This window comes from Pleurodeles waltl, chromosome 6 (assembly GCF_031143425.1).
Source record: "Pleurodeles waltl isolate 20211129_DDA chromosome 6, aPleWal1.hap1.20221129, whole genome shotgun sequence".
NCBI lineage: Eukaryota > Metazoa > Chordata > Amphibia > Caudata > Salamandridae > Pleurodeles > Pleurodeles waltl.
Window position 1 is genome coordinate 856779380 of NC_090445.1, and position 19411 is coordinate 856798790.

General features: G+C 40.7%; 1 protein-coding gene across 1 annotated transcript in view; it reads right to left on the reverse strand.

Moving 5' to 3' along the window:
* The window catches only part of SLIT1 (slit guidance ligand 1), a 687657-nt gene that overhangs the window by 139035 nt on the left and 529211 nt on the right, over window positions 1-19411 (reverse strand). Inside the window, exons 16-20 of the mRNA XM_069239602.1 lie at window positions 17571-17715; window positions 16405-16479; window positions 11145-11288; window positions 3046-3189; window positions 1149-1315 (exon numbers count right to left, since the gene is read on the reverse strand). Coding sequence (XP_069095703.1) covers window positions 1149-1315; window positions 3046-3189; window positions 11145-11288; window positions 16405-16479; window positions 17571-17715 — 675 coding nt within the window. The remainder of the gene's footprint in view (window positions 1-1148; window positions 1316-3045; window positions 3190-11144; window positions 11289-16404; window positions 16480-17570; window positions 17716-19411) is intronic.

A 19411-nucleotide genomic window follows, 5' to 3' on the forward strand; every position in this document is an offset into this window, starting at 1 on the left:
AAATGAATGCGCTTTGTAGGGCATAGTTTCTCCCACTGCTAAAACAAAGTCTCAGCGCTATCACCTATGTGGTTTGCAGAGCAGCCTTTTAAAAAACAACCAAACCAGAATGCTTATAATAAGCACAGCTTGCCTGCACACTGCATGCACAGTCATGAGAAGGATCTTTATCGTGAGATTCATACATTTAATTTACAGAGATTCCAAACACAACAATGTTTTTGCAAAAATAAATATTCCTTATGACTACCACCATGGCCTTGTTGATCATACCCCCATGCAAAGTCTTTCTCAATCAACATATCCCCCCATTTATGCCACATCGCATCTGCTACACAATTAACTGCCTTCAACGAAAATATCCTAGGCCTGGAGTTTAAATCCCTCCCAGAAAACCTTTGGAGGGAGAGAAAGTACAACGTATAAAGTTATGAGGTGCCTTTAGCGATGACAGAGCCTCCAAGAGTTTAAAACTACAAGCTTAAATGACCAGGAGTGTGAAGGCAGGTGGAGTGCCACCAAGGACAAGGCCAATGGAACAGTAACTTTGAACACCAGTCAGCCTGACTGTCATGGAAAGCCCCGCATTCTGCATAAGGCAAGAGCCACTGATGATGCACCCTTTTTCATGCAGCATGGCTCTGCGAAGTCACATTACTAGCTCCATATGAATGGGCATCATCAGGGCACAGTATAAGGGTGAGTCCTGCTAGTGTGTAAGGATCCTCTACTACTAGTCTTATTACCATTACCTACCCAAGTATGGGCACTGTATCTTACTTTTATTTACCCCTAAGACTAACTCTGTCCCTCCCTTCTCCCAAACATTAGCTAGAAGTAAGAATAAAACCTGCAATGTTGACAATATACAACAGCTGTTTTTTTTACCAGAAGAATCCCTTGTGAAGAAAATGACAGGTCTTTCTATTTCCAAAACCCCCTACCGAAGTCCGAAACTGACAGGTATGTGTTGCTGATGAACCACCATAAAGTAATAAAGCTTTTGGTATTTTTATTGTAAATCACTAAATGTGATCTGGCAAATTCACAGTGATATATATGAAACATTCACTAGTATTACAGTTTGCCTCGGATTGAGGAAATATACAATTTTAAAGTCAGCTAAACGGCAGTATGCGGTGGGTTACCTTCCTCACACCTGAAGTCGGGGAAGGCTACGTCTTGAAGAGGGATCTGTCTCAGGAAGTCAGGGTTTTGGCAACGGGGATTCCCGGTCACAATCTTCCTCTTTCTCAACCACTCTCCCAACCAGGCAAGCTGGCAGTTACAGTTGAAAGGGTTAGCCAACAAATTCCTACACAAACATGGGAGAAAGTATTGGACAAATCAGTCTGGGTATGACCAACACAGCAAAAATGAAGCATGGCAATGGCGTGCTGGTATTCGAAATCCAACAAATACTGAAGCTTAGTAATATCATGCTGGTGCACCAAATCCAAAAATAATTAAAAATGGTAATAGCATGCTGACACATGAAATAAAAAAAATAATGAACATGGCTGTGACATGGGCTCTATAATTGGTAATATAACATAACACAATTATAACAACATTAGGTTTCATTCTATAGTACCTGTGGAAATGTATTTATCAACGGGGGTCACTAAGTACAATGGCCTCTTGCTTTTTTATATTTAGTTAGGATTCTGTATAAAATTACAAAATTAATACATACAAAGAATATAGGCCCAAATGCTTTACTGACACGTTTCATACAGTTTGCTGCATGTACAGGTAGAGAAAACATGCAGCATGACCTTGTATGTGTGCCACTGTTACCAGTGTTCGGTACTCATACAGCAATAAACCCCCTCTGAAAACACTAATCTTATTTGCACTTAAGCAAATTCAGAAGGAAAAGTCAAACTGAACTAAAACAAAGTGCTTTCCCTACTCTGATCTGGACTAGGCATGGTTGTAATCATGAAGTTAATTTCAAAGGACTCGATCAGTCAGTAAGGAGGCTACAATAAGCATTACTCCTGGGTGAAAACCATCTTTCTTGGAAGATGAAACAATAACTATTTTGTTAAACAATTAGTATAATTCAGTTTAGCAATTTAGGAGGAATTAAATACAGAACTAGCCTGACCATGACAAAAATGTATGACCGCGGATGGCATGTAGTAAGCTGGTATGGTCCAACCAACCATATCAATGGCTAGGAAGTTTGTTGAAGCAGGTACATTTGATTGATGTTGAGTGTTATTTGTAATGCAGCTGCCACCAGTACTAGACCTGGTCCAATAGCCTGTTTGTTAGAGTCCCATCTGATTACAAGACAAGCCAATATGCGTAACAAATCCAAATGAGCAGAACAGGACAAACATGCCAAAACACTTTCATATGGCCCCACGCCTTAGTAAGCAATAATATCAAGCAAACGGAGTGCTGGGTGGATGTACACACAGTGTCGAGTTCTGAAACTATATAGCAGTAAGTTTTGGCCTACAAACCCTTTGCTACCCTCTCCCCCACCACCACTGCATTCATGAGTGTGTCAAAAACTTAAAGCATGGTCTACAGTGTTTTTTCTTCTGTTAACGAACATTAGGCTATCACGTTTCTATACATTTCCTACCATCGACATGTTTTGTTACTAAGCTTTACAATGATAGAGTTTTAAATAAGGAAATACAAATATATAAATAAACATATAAATACAAAGGATATTAAATAAAAACAATCGAGATCAATGATGAACTGTAGGCTAAATGTACTCGACGTTGTGCTTCTAACAATACAAGAAAATACATTTAAGAAGCTAATATAAAATAGAGCTTTACTTCTTCAAAATAGCTTGTGCATATGTAGCGGCATTCTCTTATGTGGCAGTTCTAGTGATATAAATATCCATGAACGTATGGTGTTAATATTTCTGCACAGTGTCCTTTTGGACTAAATATTAAGTACTTGTACACGTGTAAAGGGTCACAACATGTAGTGAAGGGTATTTTAGATCAGGCAGATAACTGCTACAAACACAAATTCAAAAGATGATCTAACAGGCAGACTGGGACTTACAAAGTTGAGAGTGACTGCAATGTGTCGAATGCTCCGGGGGCGACAGTGGTGATCTGATTATCATAGAGGGAGAGTAACCTCACATTCCTTAGACCAGTGAAGCTGTCGTTGTGCACACAGCCTATCTTGTTATTTCGCAGCATCCTGAATTAGGAAAAAGAAAACATAAGTAAATTGGACAGGTTGGACACAATGTGATAAACAATTTTAAAGTCAGAAAACTAATGTTAGTAGATTTCCTCCAATGAATTTGTTAAATTTCAGACTTTTAGTGAGTCACAGAAATATCTAGTCTTCTCTTGGTCCTATTGATTGTCTGCCATGCAGTCAGTCCACAGGAGATAAATGTGGTGGAATTATGCAGTAGGACATAAAACACTTTGCTTATTTCCCAACAGGGAAAAAAAGATTCTAGCAGAGAGATCCGTATTCGGGCACCTCTCGCAAATATGGAGGTGGGTGCACTTTTTTCACTCTCAATCTCCACACTTAGAACATCCTTTTTGGCATCTATTTCATTATCCTCTGGATGTCTGCCACATGCCCCTTTCCTATGACCCCCATGTCCCTAACCTAATCCTAAACTGGTATAATTTTCATCATACTAAATTCCATCTGATGATTTAACAGCATGCTAATCCTGACTGTGTGAATCCGGATGTGCCATTTCTAACCATATATTGGCCAGATTTGCAAGGCCCTACTGCCACCAGTGCGTCACTTTTAGTGACACCCCGGTGGCGCTGCGCAGTGCACCACGTTTACAAGGTGGCGCTGAGACACTTTTTGTGGCTTAACGCCACCTTGTAAATGTGGACCTCTCTGATGCAGTTTTCTCAGAGGGGCGCACAAAGAGTGTTGCTGTGGACATTCAACCGCAACACCTATTGCTTTTGACGCCGTCACAGATTTACTAGAAGGCGTAAATTTGTGGCAGCGCCAAAAACTAACGCCACCCCGAGGGTGGCGTTAACATGGCACAACAAGAAGGAATACTTTTATTCCTCCTCGTTTTTTGCTTTCTCCATGTGTGCTGCATTTTGCAGCACACATAGAAAGAGCAAAAGGCCATGAATGGTTGTTTATGTGCAGGATGGTGTATTTTCCTGCACATAAACGATCATTCACAAATGACGATTTGGTACTTCTATGTGTGCTACATTCTGCAGCACACACAGCAGTGCCAAATCGCCCTTGTAGATTGTTTATGTGCAGGAAGGGACATCTTCCTGCACATAAACAATCACTCCTCTTAACGCAGACACCCTTGCACTATGATGCAAGAATACCTGCGTTGGCGCAGGCTGCTTAATTTAGCACCGGCGCAGGGAGAAATGCAGGGGTGTGCCGTATTCTTGTAACTAGGGAGCATCCCTGCATTTCAAAGCTGGTGCAGTGTGGCGCTGCTATTTTTGGTGCAGCGATGCGCCTGTTTCTTGTAGATCAGGCTCACAGTTTTTTGGTGCAACTAATCTAGTCTAGAAATATGTGAATTTTCCCTCACGTTACCAAAATAGGTACTATTTCATAACCAAAAGTAAAATTCCGTCCCACTGACTTTCCATAATTCTTAGTCAACGATCATAACACATTTTAAAGGTTAGGAGGGACATTTTCCCTAACAATTATTTTCTCTCCTTTCCCACCACAGCATCTTATTGCCCTTGTTGGGCCCCAGTCAATATCACCTTCGGCTGACATTGGATGGTTCATAAACCGTTTTGGAAAGAAAGGAAAGAAGACAGATGAACACATACGATTTCCTTGTCTAGGCTCAGAGTTACCATAACAGCCTTAATTCTCTTAGCTACGGATTGAAAAATGGTTCGTTAAACCTTCAACTGTAGTTTAGTTTGCAGGTGCACAGATTAGCAATCATCGTTTCCCCGTAGCATGTGAACAATAATAAGAGGGAAGAGGCCGAGAACTTTGGTGGACTTTTGAAGGAGAAGCCAGAGACAGTAAAAATGGAGGCAAGCAAAACGCTGTCTAAATATACAAAAATAAAAGATAAACCATTCCTCACATTTTAGACAAGTATCCAGTCTCAACTTAACTTTGTATTCAGACCTTGTGTATATTCATTGCCCTTTTCCCAGAACCTCTGATATTGGTTGTAACACATAAGTTTTTGGAAGTAAGAACATTGTAACATTTTAAAACTGCATAAAGATTTAAATATTAAATCATCTAAATCAATACTGCATGTTTAGATTAAAACAAAATTAAATATTGTTTCTTAATTGTTATAGTTTTCTTTAAAGAAACCTTAAAGTGTTGTTTAATACACTAAATTAACATATTTATATTTTGATTGCACCATTCAAGCCCACAAAATTGCATTTGACATGTTAGCCTAAGGGCTTCGCTCTCTCTTGTACAAAAACTTGAAGATCATGAAAAACCAGCACAGTATTACATCAGCAAAGACCTTATCTAAGGGAAGGACTAGGTGTGATTTCTTGCTGTCACATTCCTACCATTAGTCTGCCTACATCAGGCGTATTACATTTGTGAAGCTGAATATTCATATTTCCTCATCAAAGACCACTTTCAAAATTCTAGATGGAATCAGTGTCTCGAGATTCTAGACTGTTCACATGTTCTCTAGAGTTACAGGTGCCAACACTTCTACCAACACCAAGGGTACATTAAGTACACAGAATGGGATATTTGAAAGTCCGGCCTAAGACAAATTTGTTGATTAAGTATTCATTTACACCAAAAATGCCCCGCCAAAATAGTTTCTGGGGAGTTTGAGGTGACGGAGAGGCACTTTTTAGCAGCAGAAAATAACAGCCTCATACATTTGCATTACTGTATTTGTTTTATTAACTTAATTTTCGTTAGCGCATCTTGTATGTTGAAAATAGTAATGAATGAATTTACCAAATTGCAAGCAAATGACCTGTTTTTGATTTGTAAAATGTCTCAGTGAAATTGATTCTTTATTTGGACGCAGGTGGCATATTTAAAAATCTAGCACTTGATGATTCCACTCATGCTGATTGAAACTTTGGATTGGTGGAGATAAAATATTTTGACTTAGGTTAAAGACATGAATTTAGGTCCAGATGTGGCCAAATCTCTATTTAATGCTGACCTTAATGATTAACATATCTGCTATTGACATACTCATAGGTCCATGTCATTATCCTAATTCCACTTGAGCATACATCTACTTTCAATTAAATTGTGCTGTAAAGGATGCATACGGAAACATGGTAATTCTATAGGTTAGCTGAAGACTGCAGACAGCTCAGCTTAACAACTCAAAGTGGTGGGTGCCACTTAGGGTTTTCAAACGGTTTTGTCAGCAGTTCTTGCAGATATTGTATTACGGAGTTAGGGCCACATGCATGTAGCTTTTTTCTTGTCGCAAAACGGCCCACGTCGCAGAATCAGGCCATTTGTGACAAGAAAAAAGCATTTTGGTATGTACAAACCCTATTTTGCGATTCGGTAATCTATTTACTGAATTGCAAAATAGATTTGTGAGTCGCAATTAGGAAGGGGCATCCCCTTCCTAATTGCGAGTCGCAGTGCGATGTATGATTGTTTTGTTACTGTGAATGCGGTCACAAAACAATTGCAGTTAGCACCAATTTCAAATTGGTGCTAACCCATTCGCAAATGGGAAGGGGTCCCCATTGGACCCCGTCCCCTTTGTGAATGGTAGCAAAAAATATTTCAGAGCAGGCAGTGGGCCCACGCACTGCCTGTTCTTAAGAAATGAAAAGAAAACTTTTCATTTTTGTTTTTGAAATGCATCCTGCTTTCCCTTAAGGAAAACGGGCTGCATTTTTTTTTTTAAACTGCTTTATTTAAAAGCAGTCATAGGCACGGTGGTCTGCTGTCCCCAGCAGGCCACCATCCCTGTGAGTGCAGCCATTCCCCCATTGGGAATCGCAAAAAGTACACTGTTGTACATATGGTTTTGTGACTCGCAAATGAGTCGCAAATTGCGAGCTGCAAAACTCTGCGTCGTACATCTTGCCCTTAGTGTCTCGGCCCTAGCATGTGGGGGCTACAGAGGGTAAGCAGGGTTCTTAGAGGTTCAAAAGCCATCTTTATTTTCTGTTCCTTGTTCTCTCTTCATGATCCCCCAGGCCACCCACAGTGGTAGCAGCTACCCCTAGCAACTCTATGCTCTGCCAACAGCATGATTGCACCCTAATGCGCTTCTTCACAGGCGCAGAAAAGGATCATGATTTGGCCAATAGTCTTTTAAGTTGCACACTTTTTGTCTGTTCTACAAGGGCATCCAATTGTTCCTTCTTTCCAAAGCGAGAGACGAGTACAAGCTTCGAAGTTTCACCAAATAAGCAATTCCACCCTTTGCGTCAACATCACTGACTCATTCATGTGCCTGTTGTTGTGGCATGCAGAAAAAAAGTCAGCAATTCTAATGGCAGAACAAGCTTCAACTGTACCAGAAAAATATTTGCTTCCTGAATTATTCTAAGAGAAAATGACCTTCTGTCACAATCTAAAAGCACGGTTGCAGTAGGAGAAAATGAACACCAGGTTCTAACTGACAAAAGGAAAGGGCATTTATGACCTAGAGATGCCAGTTGCCCCTAGCAACATAGTGATTTTGCTGAAAAGACCAGCAAAGTGAAACACATTTTTTTAACCTTTCCCTAAAAACATTTATTTAAGGACAACAACCTAACACGTGCATTAATTTTAATTTCACGTTTATTTATAAAAAGCTTTTTGTGAAGCATGCTGACAATCAGCACAACTAAGTGCTAGCAGTAGTTGAACAAGCATTGGCAATAGGTTTAGCCTATGCGGGGTCTATATGCGCAAGCTGCAGTGCAACATGGCTTAAAGTAAAAAAAAATTAAAAAAAAGGCGCTATAATTTTCCTGTAAAACCAAGTTAAGTGAGTTTCTGAAAATACAGATAAATAGCACTATCCGAAAAGTGGAATTAGGTTATAATACCAACAACGATAGTAACATTATGTATGGGTATTGTGTCTTTCACCAAACAGACTGTTCGCAAATAATTCAAATTTGACTCTACTTCCAATAATAATAATGAATATAGATTAATTATATGTGTTTTTAAGCCACATTGCCACAAATAGAAAATACCTCGTAGTTCTGCACATTGAAAAAGTACAAAAAACATATTTCTCAAACACGGTGCCAAAGCGGCACCCGGGTATAATCAGAACCGAACAGAGCTCCAGAGAGAATGGCAAAGAGTCAAATGGGGTACAAGCAGTGCCCCGGTCACGTTGCGTTGTTTGGGTTTGGTTCCACTTTCGCCACAATTAATGTTTTCATGCTGTTCCTTTTTGAGCGTTTCATTCCAGCACTGGGGAGAAATTGTGTTTTTCGGCTCTCTCAAGTCGGCCCCTCCCACATTCACAGAGATGCTAGAAAATGTAGGGCGGACCATAGTTTTCAACACTCTTTTCAACACTCTTTTCCTCAGCCCAAACCCTTCGAAAGGGTGCGTGCGTCACACACAACTGTAACATGGTCTTGGAAGACATCGGTACACAATCGGTCATGAACAGGAGGTCAATATTTAACAATAGTCCAGCTACGACACTGTGAGACTTAAATAAAAGTGACAAAAAAGCAGCTACATGTATTTCTTTTGGTGTTGATGCACTGCTTTTCGTAAACAAATGAGTAAACTATCCCCCATGGCACTACATGGCAAGAGAACTACGCAGAATTCTAACAATGAGGTTAAAAGAAGGAAGCAAAACACTGTTGTGCACGCTGGTAGTGTTCCAGGGTGATCGCATATTTTGGGGTTTAGCAAAACCTGTGATTCACCAACACTTCACCTGCCTGCTTCATTTGAGGGTGTCAAACCTCTCCCTCTTCTTATTACAGTGCAAGTTTGGCAGACGGAAGAGCCAGAGGGGATGTGGGGGGATGGTGTACACCTGGAGTGGAGAGGAGGGCGAGTAAGGGAAGTAATACGAGAGTAGATAGAGGAAAGTAATATGAGAGCAGACGGATGAGCCATAGAGGGTGTGGAGGGTGGTGTACAGTGGGAGGGGAAAGTAGGGTGAGCAAGGAAAGTAATAGAAGAGCAGACGGACTGCAGAGATGTGCATTCCTAGAGAGTGCATTTAAAAAAGTAAAAACAAAGAACCTTGAGAAGCATGTGGTCAGTGGAAAGACACTGGGCAAAAGCCAGTAAGCAGTGACCGTAAGGAGTACTTAATCTGACACTTGGCACGGCAAAGGGGAGAGTAGCAAGTGAAATTAGATGAAGTAGATTACGCGTGGGCCAGTCAGAAGCACGTAAATAAGAGCGACGTTGGACTAGGCCAATGGTAATATCAGGTAAGCTACTGGCAGGTTCTAAGCCTCTTTTAAGATTTTGTTTTTTAACCACAAAAGATTTTGCAAGCACAACGTGCAAGCACATGCATGCAGGTGAAACTTAAAAAGGGAGGAGGTCAGATTGAGGCCTGACTATAAAGGAGGGTTCAGGAGCTCAGAAAGACAATATACCATTTTGAAATGCCTTGAAACAATAGGCTGCAAGAAGGGGGACATTCACATTACTGATTAGATAGTCAGTTTGTGATGGTGGGGGAGCTGGTTTAAGCTACCTGATCCTAGGCTATCACAATGTATGGGCACTGTATCAGAATTAATAGCTACAAGGGATGATAGCAAACAATGGTTGACTAAAATGAATAGTGACACTCCTTTTACTTTATCTCTCATCTGTCTTTGATACAAGTTGCCACTCTAACTTCCTACAAAGAACTGTGTTGAAATGGTTTATCTTGTGCCTCAGTCATTATCTCACTTCCTCCTTTCTCCTCTAAACAATTAAAATCCACAACCGGCAACCCAGAAGGTCAAGCCACCTCTTAAATTGTGTTCAATATTTTCTTCAGTCCAGCATCTCATCTCCTCTCCTTATTTAATCTCAAATGTTACAACTAAGGTTGAAATGCACATATCATCAGAATGTGATTCCAAGTCCCATCAGAGAATGAATTGGACCACTGAATGTTAACAACTTCAAGCTAATCATTTGAAACACTGAAATTCAAGAGTGGAATGAATGGATGAACTATTACCCTTTAACCATTTTTTCGAATGAACTAGGACCCCATCATCACATTCAGATTAACCACAGCACCCAGATATGGTTCTAGACTCTACTGTGTTCCTTAAATAAAGCTTTCACAGAATGAGATGCGTTTGACAGATTTTCTAATGCCATATTGTCCCTCAAAAGGGTCAATCTATGATCACCTTAGCATTCTCCAATCTTGACTATGACTACTGAATGTACCTCGGAGGACCGTCTACTTAGAAATTATAGAGGATTCAAAAAGGAACTACTAAGATACCATATCAGTCTACCAATGCAAACCCATATCACCCATGGCGTTATATGGCAGTGGCTTGACAGATCACCTTCAAAGCAATATGCATTGCTCATCAAGCAATCCACAGGACTGAGCCAGTTTCTCCAGCAACAATATCCACACCATAAGCAGAGAAGATCTCTGCGCTCTAAGCTGGCCATGCTATTGAATGTGACACAGTTTAACAAATCATGAAGTAATGGGAGCTCCTTCCCCATCCAGAAAGCTACATTGTGGAACACAATGTCAACATGAATGCAAGGAATTCACATCCATTCAGAATTCTGGAAAGCACTGAAACATGGCTTTTCTCATCTATTTAACTGTAATAAGCAGAAGTCTTTCTAAACAAACTGCTAAGAAGGGTGCATCAATGCATAATTTTCACACTCTCTACAACATCTCATGCGCCACAGTGTATGCTGCACCATATTTCTGGATCTCACAAGTTACCCAACGTCTCCCATGTAGGCCATTTTACTTCAATCATGATTCCAAACTCAAACACTGAAAGGAAGTCCAAGAAACTGATTGGAATTGGGGCACTTTATGGCATAATCAGGGATATGAAGCAATATACAAATGCTACAATGGAATACAATTAATCTATGATGAGAGATCACTGTTTGAAGACACTGATTTGATCTAGTCAGATTATGGCCCAATAGACAACTGAAAAGTATGTCCTGTCTTTGGAAACTATTGGTAATTCAGTGTGTACCATACTTACAGGGTTCTCAGTCCTTCCATGCCCCGGAACATTCCACTCCGGACTGACTCCAAATGATTGGCTGTCAGGTGCAACTCACTTAGTGACACCGCTCCCTCAAATGCCCCATCTTCGATCTCGCTGATTTTATTATTACTCAGATTACTGTGGAGCAATTGAGAAGGACAAAAAAATAATAATATGATATGCTACCAAAATCACTTTTTCTTTTTAGTTTTTCACTGGAATATACAAGAGTAACAATTATGTATGATATATAATTTTCAGGCAAATAAAAAATAAAACAATGTACAACATAGGTTAAATCTTGTAGATCCCGCTGTAACATGCATGACTTTGAGGCATTAAGAACTCTTGTTGAAAAGATCTTGAAATCTTTTGAGCAGCAACTAAGAAAGTGCAAATCCCACCACTCAGTCAGATGTGAATTCTGTATACATCAAGGCGCCATACATTGCTATGCATTATATGCCTCCGGGAACTAGAGAGGTGGCCTAAATTGGAATTGGCAACGCAGCCCTCCAGATTGTGACCCTAACTCTCTGTTCTTCCCTAAATATTACTAAGCATTACTATGAACTGATTCAGAATCTTGATCTTTTGCATGAGTTCTTTGCATTGGTTATTTGTTTCCAAATAAGATTACTGGACACCTCACCAAAGACACAATAAACCATGCCTGGCCTTACGTTTTATGTATGTATGCATGTATGCCATAATTTATAAAGCGCATTCCTATTCAATAGAGCATCGAAGCGCTGGGAGGAGAGAGCGTAAAAGAAACAACGCAATAAAGGACACTACCCAGAAAACAGAGAGAATTAAAAAATAAACAAAAGAAAAGAAAAGGAAATGCCAAACTCAGGCCATAAGGCACCAGGGAATGATATTATCGAGGGAAGATCCACGTTTTTACCAATTTCCTGAATTTCAAATAACAGGGTTCTTGCCTGATGTTCAAAGGGAGCAGGTTCCGACTTCTGGCAGCAGCCACAGTAAAGGCTTTATCCCCCCATTTAGCTTTATAGGTTCGAGGGACCTGAATCCGATAAGCTTGAGAAGACCTCAAGTTTCTCTTAGGCACATATCAGTGAAGTCTGGAAGTCAGATAACGTGGTCCAATCCCATGAGCTGCCTTAAATGTTAAACAGAGCGATTTAAAATGAATGCGCTGAGCCACCGGCAGCCAATGTAATTGCTTGAGGCTCTCTCTAACTGATGTCTGCCGAGGGAGATTAAGAACCGCTCTGGCGGCGGAATTCTGAACCAATTGAAGCTTATTAATCAGTGCCTTATCCAGATTGAGGAATAGGGCGTTACAATAGTCTACCTTTGACATCACCAATGCTAAGATGGCAGATACTCTCCATTCATATGACAAATAAGGAAAACATTTTCTGAGCATTTTGATGGACCATAGACTAATCTTTACCGTATGGTTAACCTGCTTTTTGAAGGATAACTGATCATCAAACAGAATGCCCAAATTCCTGCTAACAGTAGAGGGCACAGGGCAAGTATAACATTCAGAGGGCCACCACCGTGAGCTCCATAGCTCCTTCCCAAGTCCGAAACATAAAATTTCGTTTTTGGTTTTTAAGCCAATTGGTATTCATCCATTTACTCACGGCCAGCATACAATTGCTGAACCGATCGGCCACCTCCTCCCAAGGCTGATTAATTGGGATGATGAGCTGAGAGTCATCTGCATAGGAGGATGGAATGAAACCAAAAGATCGAATTAGACTGGCCAACGGGGCTACATACACGTTGAACAGTGTGGGGCTGAGGGAAGATCCGTGAGGAATCCCACAAGGCAAAAGATAAGGTGTAGATCTAAAATTGCCACAGCTAACTGTGGTCCATCTATTTGTGACAAAGGACTCCAAGAGCTTAAGCGCCCGGTCCCTGATCCCCACTTGATGAAGGCGAGACGTCAGCAAGAAAGGAGAGATAGTATCAAATGCCGCAGATAAATCTAAAAGAACTAAAATAGCCCCTTGGCCTCCATCAACCATCTTCCGAATAGCATCGGAGGATGAGATCAAGGCAGTTTCTGTGCTGTGCACTTTCCTAAAACCATGTTGAGAGACATCAAGAACTTCAGCTTCTGCTAGGAACTCAGCCAGTTCCAAATTCAGAATTTTCTCTAAAATCTTCGCCAAATATGGGAGAAGTGCTATTGGCCACAAATTACTCAGATCCTGACTATCACCATCAGTTTTTTTCTTAAGGGGTACCACTATGGTTTCTTTCCATGAAGAGGGGCACATCCCGGATATTAGGACCTTTTGATAAATGGGAGCTAACATCCGGGCCATCAGATCAGGAGCCAAATGAAAAATAGAGGGAGGACACGGATCAAGAGGGGAGACGGACTTAATTTCAAGAATCCTCTTTCTAATATTGTCCAAGGTAGGGAAATGGAAATCTGATAATAGTTTGCTGCTTGCATTAGAATCAGCAGGTGTCATGGGGGGAAATGCTCCGAGGTTATCCTGAGGAGCAAAGTTAACATGCATTTGTAGAATCTTCTTCTCAAAATGCATAGCAATCTTATCACAGAATTCCTGAGCGTTTTCCAAATCAGCAGGTTTAAGGGGCATAGATAATGCCTTTATCGACTTAAAAAGTTCCCTAGGGGCATTTAATGCCTCCTTCACTTTAGTGGTATAAAAATTAGATTTGGCCTTAAATTGTGCTACTTTATAAGCCTTCAAAGTGGACTTTAGGGCCGCCCTTTCCTCTGGAACTGGGTTAAGTTTCCACCGGCGCTCCTGTTGATGGTACTTTCTTTGAAGGAGTTTAAGCTCCTTTGTAAACCATGGATGGCCAAGTTTCTTCCGGCTGCTGGGTCCCCGAGTTATAGGGGGCACCAGTTGAGCCATGGTTATTTCCACCCCTTGCTGAAAGCTGTCAAGCAGGGGCAGGGCTAATTTCTTAGCCTTTTCCCAGCCATCTTCTAATGCCAGGACTAATTCCTCTGCTTTAACCTGTTTCCATAGCCTTACCACTTTACTCACTTCCTTATAAGAATCAAGGAAATTCATAAAGGCAAATTTAAAGTTCAACAGGTAATGGTCCGTCCAGCTCAGCTGAACGATGGTTAAAACCAGCTGTAGAGAGGCTCGTACAAAAACCCCATCTAAAATGTGCAATATGGGTTGCTGCCGAGACTCTGAAGGTCCAATCCAGTCTATCAGCTTACAAATCAGTTTAGCCAGCAAGTGAGTCCAAATGGGTTCATCAATGGGAATGAAGGCAACAGGTACTATAATTAATTAACAAATTACATATACGCCCATTTCAGCAGCATTGTTTGCTTGGTGACATGGAATCACCTGATACTCATAGTCACTTATTAAAAATAATATTTCAGTTAATCAGTAATAATTTCCTTTTAATATTATTATTATTCAACATTTATTTGGATATGATATAGTATCTCACTTTCCAGCACATGGACATTGTTAATCTCAAAAATATGCGCTCAGTGGCAGGTGAACTGTAGTTTTAGATAACATTTTGTGTGTATAGGTATTTACTATGTATGTTCCCTGTTTTAAATTGCTGATATGTTGCGTGGTAATATGATAGTGTATGTGACTCATTACTTGTGCATTGTAAAGCCTAAATATTCATTAAACTCTCCACTTAATCATTAATGAGCCCCAATAACAGAATATGTTAATTTTTTCATTGTGAAGACCAAGGAACCCCTAGAAAGTGGAGCAAACAAACAGTATCTCAAATAAGCATCTTCTAAGTTTGCTGTTTACAAATTCCTTCTTGGACTATTGAGTTATAGCCACCAGATATGTGTTCATAGTGCACATCCAGAAATCTTGAGGTCCAGGTCTCCACTTGTGAAATGATTTGCATATTTCATGGAAAGTTCTAGCAGCCTGACCAGGTGGGACATGCTAGTGTTAGAGGAAAGTAGGCAATAACTGTGCCACTCTAGTCCAAGTCTGTTTGCTACCCACACCAAATGGGTGTGCTTGTTCACCAACTAATGGATGCATTGAATCATTTATCTTCCCTTGATGAGGGAGACAGGATGCTGTTTATCGAGCCATGGGAAGGGTGATCATTTTTATTTTCTCAAGATAAATGAATTGAATTCTACATATCTGCTACTGGAATTTAGAGCATATAATCCTTCAGGGCACACTAAAAGTCATTAAAGATTACCTGAGCTCTTTGAAAATCTAGTTGAGCTGAAAATGAATTAGCACTAAATTTGATTCTATTTGTGCCGAAGAAACCCCTTTGAGCCAATGGGCTAATTGAACTTGAAATCTGTTGCTCCAAATGTAATTTTTCATTTAGTGATTCTTCCAGGAAATGGAATTAATGACATGCAAGCTCCCTGTGTGAAGATTTATACTACAATGGAGTCATAGCCCATAAACACCTGTAGTTAATGATTAAAGTTCAGTTTGCTTATTATCTGAAACTAAGGTAATATCAAATTATTGGAAGTGGGTTACTATCACCCAATGTAATGATGCCAGATTTGTCAATTTTGAATTACATAAGGCTAAGTTTTGTCCTTCAGCTGACAGCAGATATCAGTGTTAACGCTTGTTAAAAACAAGTACTTTCCGGGGCTCAACGATTTTCTTTGAAGCCCCTTGTCTGCATGCTGGATATCAGGGGTAAGGAACACTAAGGCAGTCTAGTTTTGATTCCGCCTCATGCCTCTTTCTTGCACCACCCTACACATCCTAACTTGTTCTGGCATGTTCTTCTTTATTCCAGCTTTCTCCCACCTCATTCTTTTTCCCTTTCCTGTTGTTCTATCTATTGGTCTTGGTGAAAGTTTGATATTGAAAATTAAGTCCTGGTCCCCAAAGCTGAGTACAAGTGGCCCCCACCTGTACCCACTGGAAAATAATATTAACACTTTTCAATGATGAGCATTAACTCACTGGGACAACTTTCTGCTTTAATACTATCTATTCATTGTGTTACTGAATATAAAACCTCTATAGATAGCGAACTTCTTAAGCTCAATGCTAGCTACTTTTGAAATGTGCTTTACAGCTGAGCGGCGACCTGTATAGCCTCTCAGTAACATACTCCCTCTTTATCTGAGGTTTACTCTTTACTGGCACTACCAGGTTGCAGTCATTTTGATCTCAATTAATTCCCATGTTTTCAGTATACCTCTTACTTTATTACTGAAAAACATCACCCTAATATTTAATGAGTTACAGTAAATCTGAATGTCCATTGTTTGTCTTCTTGGACTCACATTTTCTTGAGGTGTGGAAGTTTCCTGAAGATTCCTGTTGCCTCCAATACTGAAATGTCATTGTTGTTCAGGCGCCTTTGGAAGGGACACAAAAATAAAAAATAAATTATTCAAGGTGCATAAGACAAGTTGAAGCAGAAATAAAATCCAACTGCATATGTGCACAAACACACACACATACACACACAGTATTTCTCAAGCACCACACAGCAACTATTGTAATTGGATAGCATACAATAACAGCTGTGAAAGGAAATGCTATATTGAATATTTAGAATAAAGAGCTAAACTATCTCTTTGTAACCATGTCTTCTCTTTGAAAATGTGTGGTGGTTCATTTAATAACCATTGTGCTACAGAAGAAATAGACTATACTGTGGGCATGACTGCAGATAAAAGGAACTGCTTTCTGAGTATATCATGTAGCAGCATCGTGGTGACCTACAAGTGTACACCCCCATTCATCTGCATTTGTGAGTGTGTACATACATGTTTGTGTATATTTTGAAATGACTGAAGTCTGGGAGAATGTTGATGCACCCACCCATGTGACATTGTTGCTACAGACTGTAATAGGTGTGACTTTTCAACTCTCAGGTGACTTGCTTTACAGGTTATGCAATTAGTGCTGTTGCATTGATTACCCTGGGCAGAACTGCAGCATCAAAGGAAGTTCTTGTGATTCTACACTACCCATATTGCCATCAAATTAATTGTTTCATACAAAAGTGTCCTGGAGATGCACCTAATCAAATACTTGTCAAGACCTGCTTCACATGTATTGTGAGGTTTTCTCCTTCATCCCACAAACCACTTGTTCCCCTAATTACTGAAATCATTCAATAAATACATGTGCATAGATTTTTGAATGCATTGTTTGTTTACAGGTTTTTAGATTTAAAATTATTAAACATTTGGTTAGTTAACTATAACTGAATCTAAACAGATTTTGTAAATTTGCTACACCTGAATTGTTGTGTTGCTATGTGAGTAGTTAAACAATATGTGTCCTCACTCCAGCAGCAGAGTTAATAATCAAGAGTACAACATAGCTATTTCTAGATTACTGAGGAGATATGCCACATATTCATACATTCACATTTAGTACATGACACAGGGTATTTGATATGTTTGCTTCAGCTGAAGTAGGGATGGGTTGCACTTACAGTTCCGCCGTGGACTGTGGGATTCGGTCCGGGATCTTGGTGAGCTTCAGATTGGAACATTCCACCACATTCGACTCGCATCTGCATTTTGGAGGACACACTACATCACTGTTGCACTCGCTGTTCAGCTGATAATCTTCAGTTCCTAGTTCAAGTAAATAGAGAATGGACTATGAATGGATGTGGAAGTCATTGCTGTCTCCCACTGTTCCTGTGAATCCAAATGGGGAGTGTGAGATTCGTTGATGCAGGGTCATACAAACATGGAAATTTACCTTAGTCATATTCTATTGTTGTTTCAATGTCTGAAGGTATGCTTCCAAACTGTTAGTATCAAAAGTGTCCAATCAGAAGGTCAGTAGGTATGTATTCTTAAGTGAGGACAACAGAGGTCCACTGATGGGAAAACCCATCTTGATTTTAGGAAATTGATTAGGAGTGCTTGAGTTCATTGCGTTACAACTGAGGAGCCAGGAAAGGTAAAAAGATCTTGAAGTGGGAAAATCATTCAGTTCTTTCAATTATAGAAGGTCTTTTGTTTATAGAACAGAGAAAACCTAAATCACAATCATCGTATTCACCATTTCCAGTGAAGAAGCAATGCATCAAACATCAGAGATCTAGAATTTTTTCCTAATATTTGTCAGGCATTGTTTTCAAGAAGGGACCAATTTCATTATAGAAGAAATCGGAGACTGCATGAAAAGAATTTACCCATCACTCTGCTTGATGATTTCCTGGATGCCTTTGCCCCCTGACTTAGAATAAAAATGAGAGGGATGCTTCCCTCTTATTAATGCATTAATTAGTGATTACAGCATCTGTCATAGGATACTTCTCACAAAAGAGTCTCTTGTGGCACTGTACTTACAGGAGGTCAGGAGGAACCAACAAGGCATCTTTCAGACAGTAAAGATAATCTTCAAATATAAAGGCCCTCATTACGAGTCAGGCTGTCGCATAACCACCAGACTCGCGGTGGCAGTCACACCACCGCATTATGACCGTGGTGGAGCTGCTACGGCCGGACCACTGACACTGCCAGGCTGTCACAAGCTGGCAGCATGGCAGTCCCAGTGGTTTTTATCCTCCAGGGCGGTGCTGCTTGCAGCACCCCCCTGGGGATTAGGAGTCATCATCCCCAGTCTTTCCCTGGCAATCTACACCGCCATGGAAAGGCTGGAGGAATGGGGGTATCGGGGACCCATGGGGGCCCCTGCACTGCCCATGCACTAGGCATGGGCAGTGCAGGGGCCCCCATGCACAGCCCCATCACGCATTCCACTGCGAATGCGTGACGGATGCTGCTGCACCTGTCGCGCGGCCACATTGGCGCCGGCTCCATTAGGAGCTGGTGTCAATGTTAAGGCCCTGTTCACGCAGGGCCGGTGAGCGGAAACAGTGTTTCTGCCCGTCAGCCCAGCAGTGAAGTCCTATTAGGGCCGGTGAGGTTCAGGCCTCACAGGCAGTCTTAAGGCGGGCAGAGTCTGGCAGGTGGCCTCTGCCGCCCGCCAAACTCTTAATGAGGGCCAATGTGCCTAACTGAACCTTTGGGTTGGTGAAGTGTTGTATTTTAGACATGTTTAACAACATTGGCTCCCAGTGCTCCAGATAAAACCATCTGCAGACCAAAAGTCACCAATGTCTCAGCCAGAACTGAGAATAAACATCAGAGAGGGAATCTCAGAGTGGCAAACTAGTGAACCAAATGCTGACTCAATCCACTGCCCATTCAGGTGCATCAGGGATGAGAAAGCCATTAAAAGAGGCAGGGGTATAGTGAGCATTAACTTTAGGTCAAGGCCTGCACCAGTTAGGACAATGCCCCAAAAAAATTACTT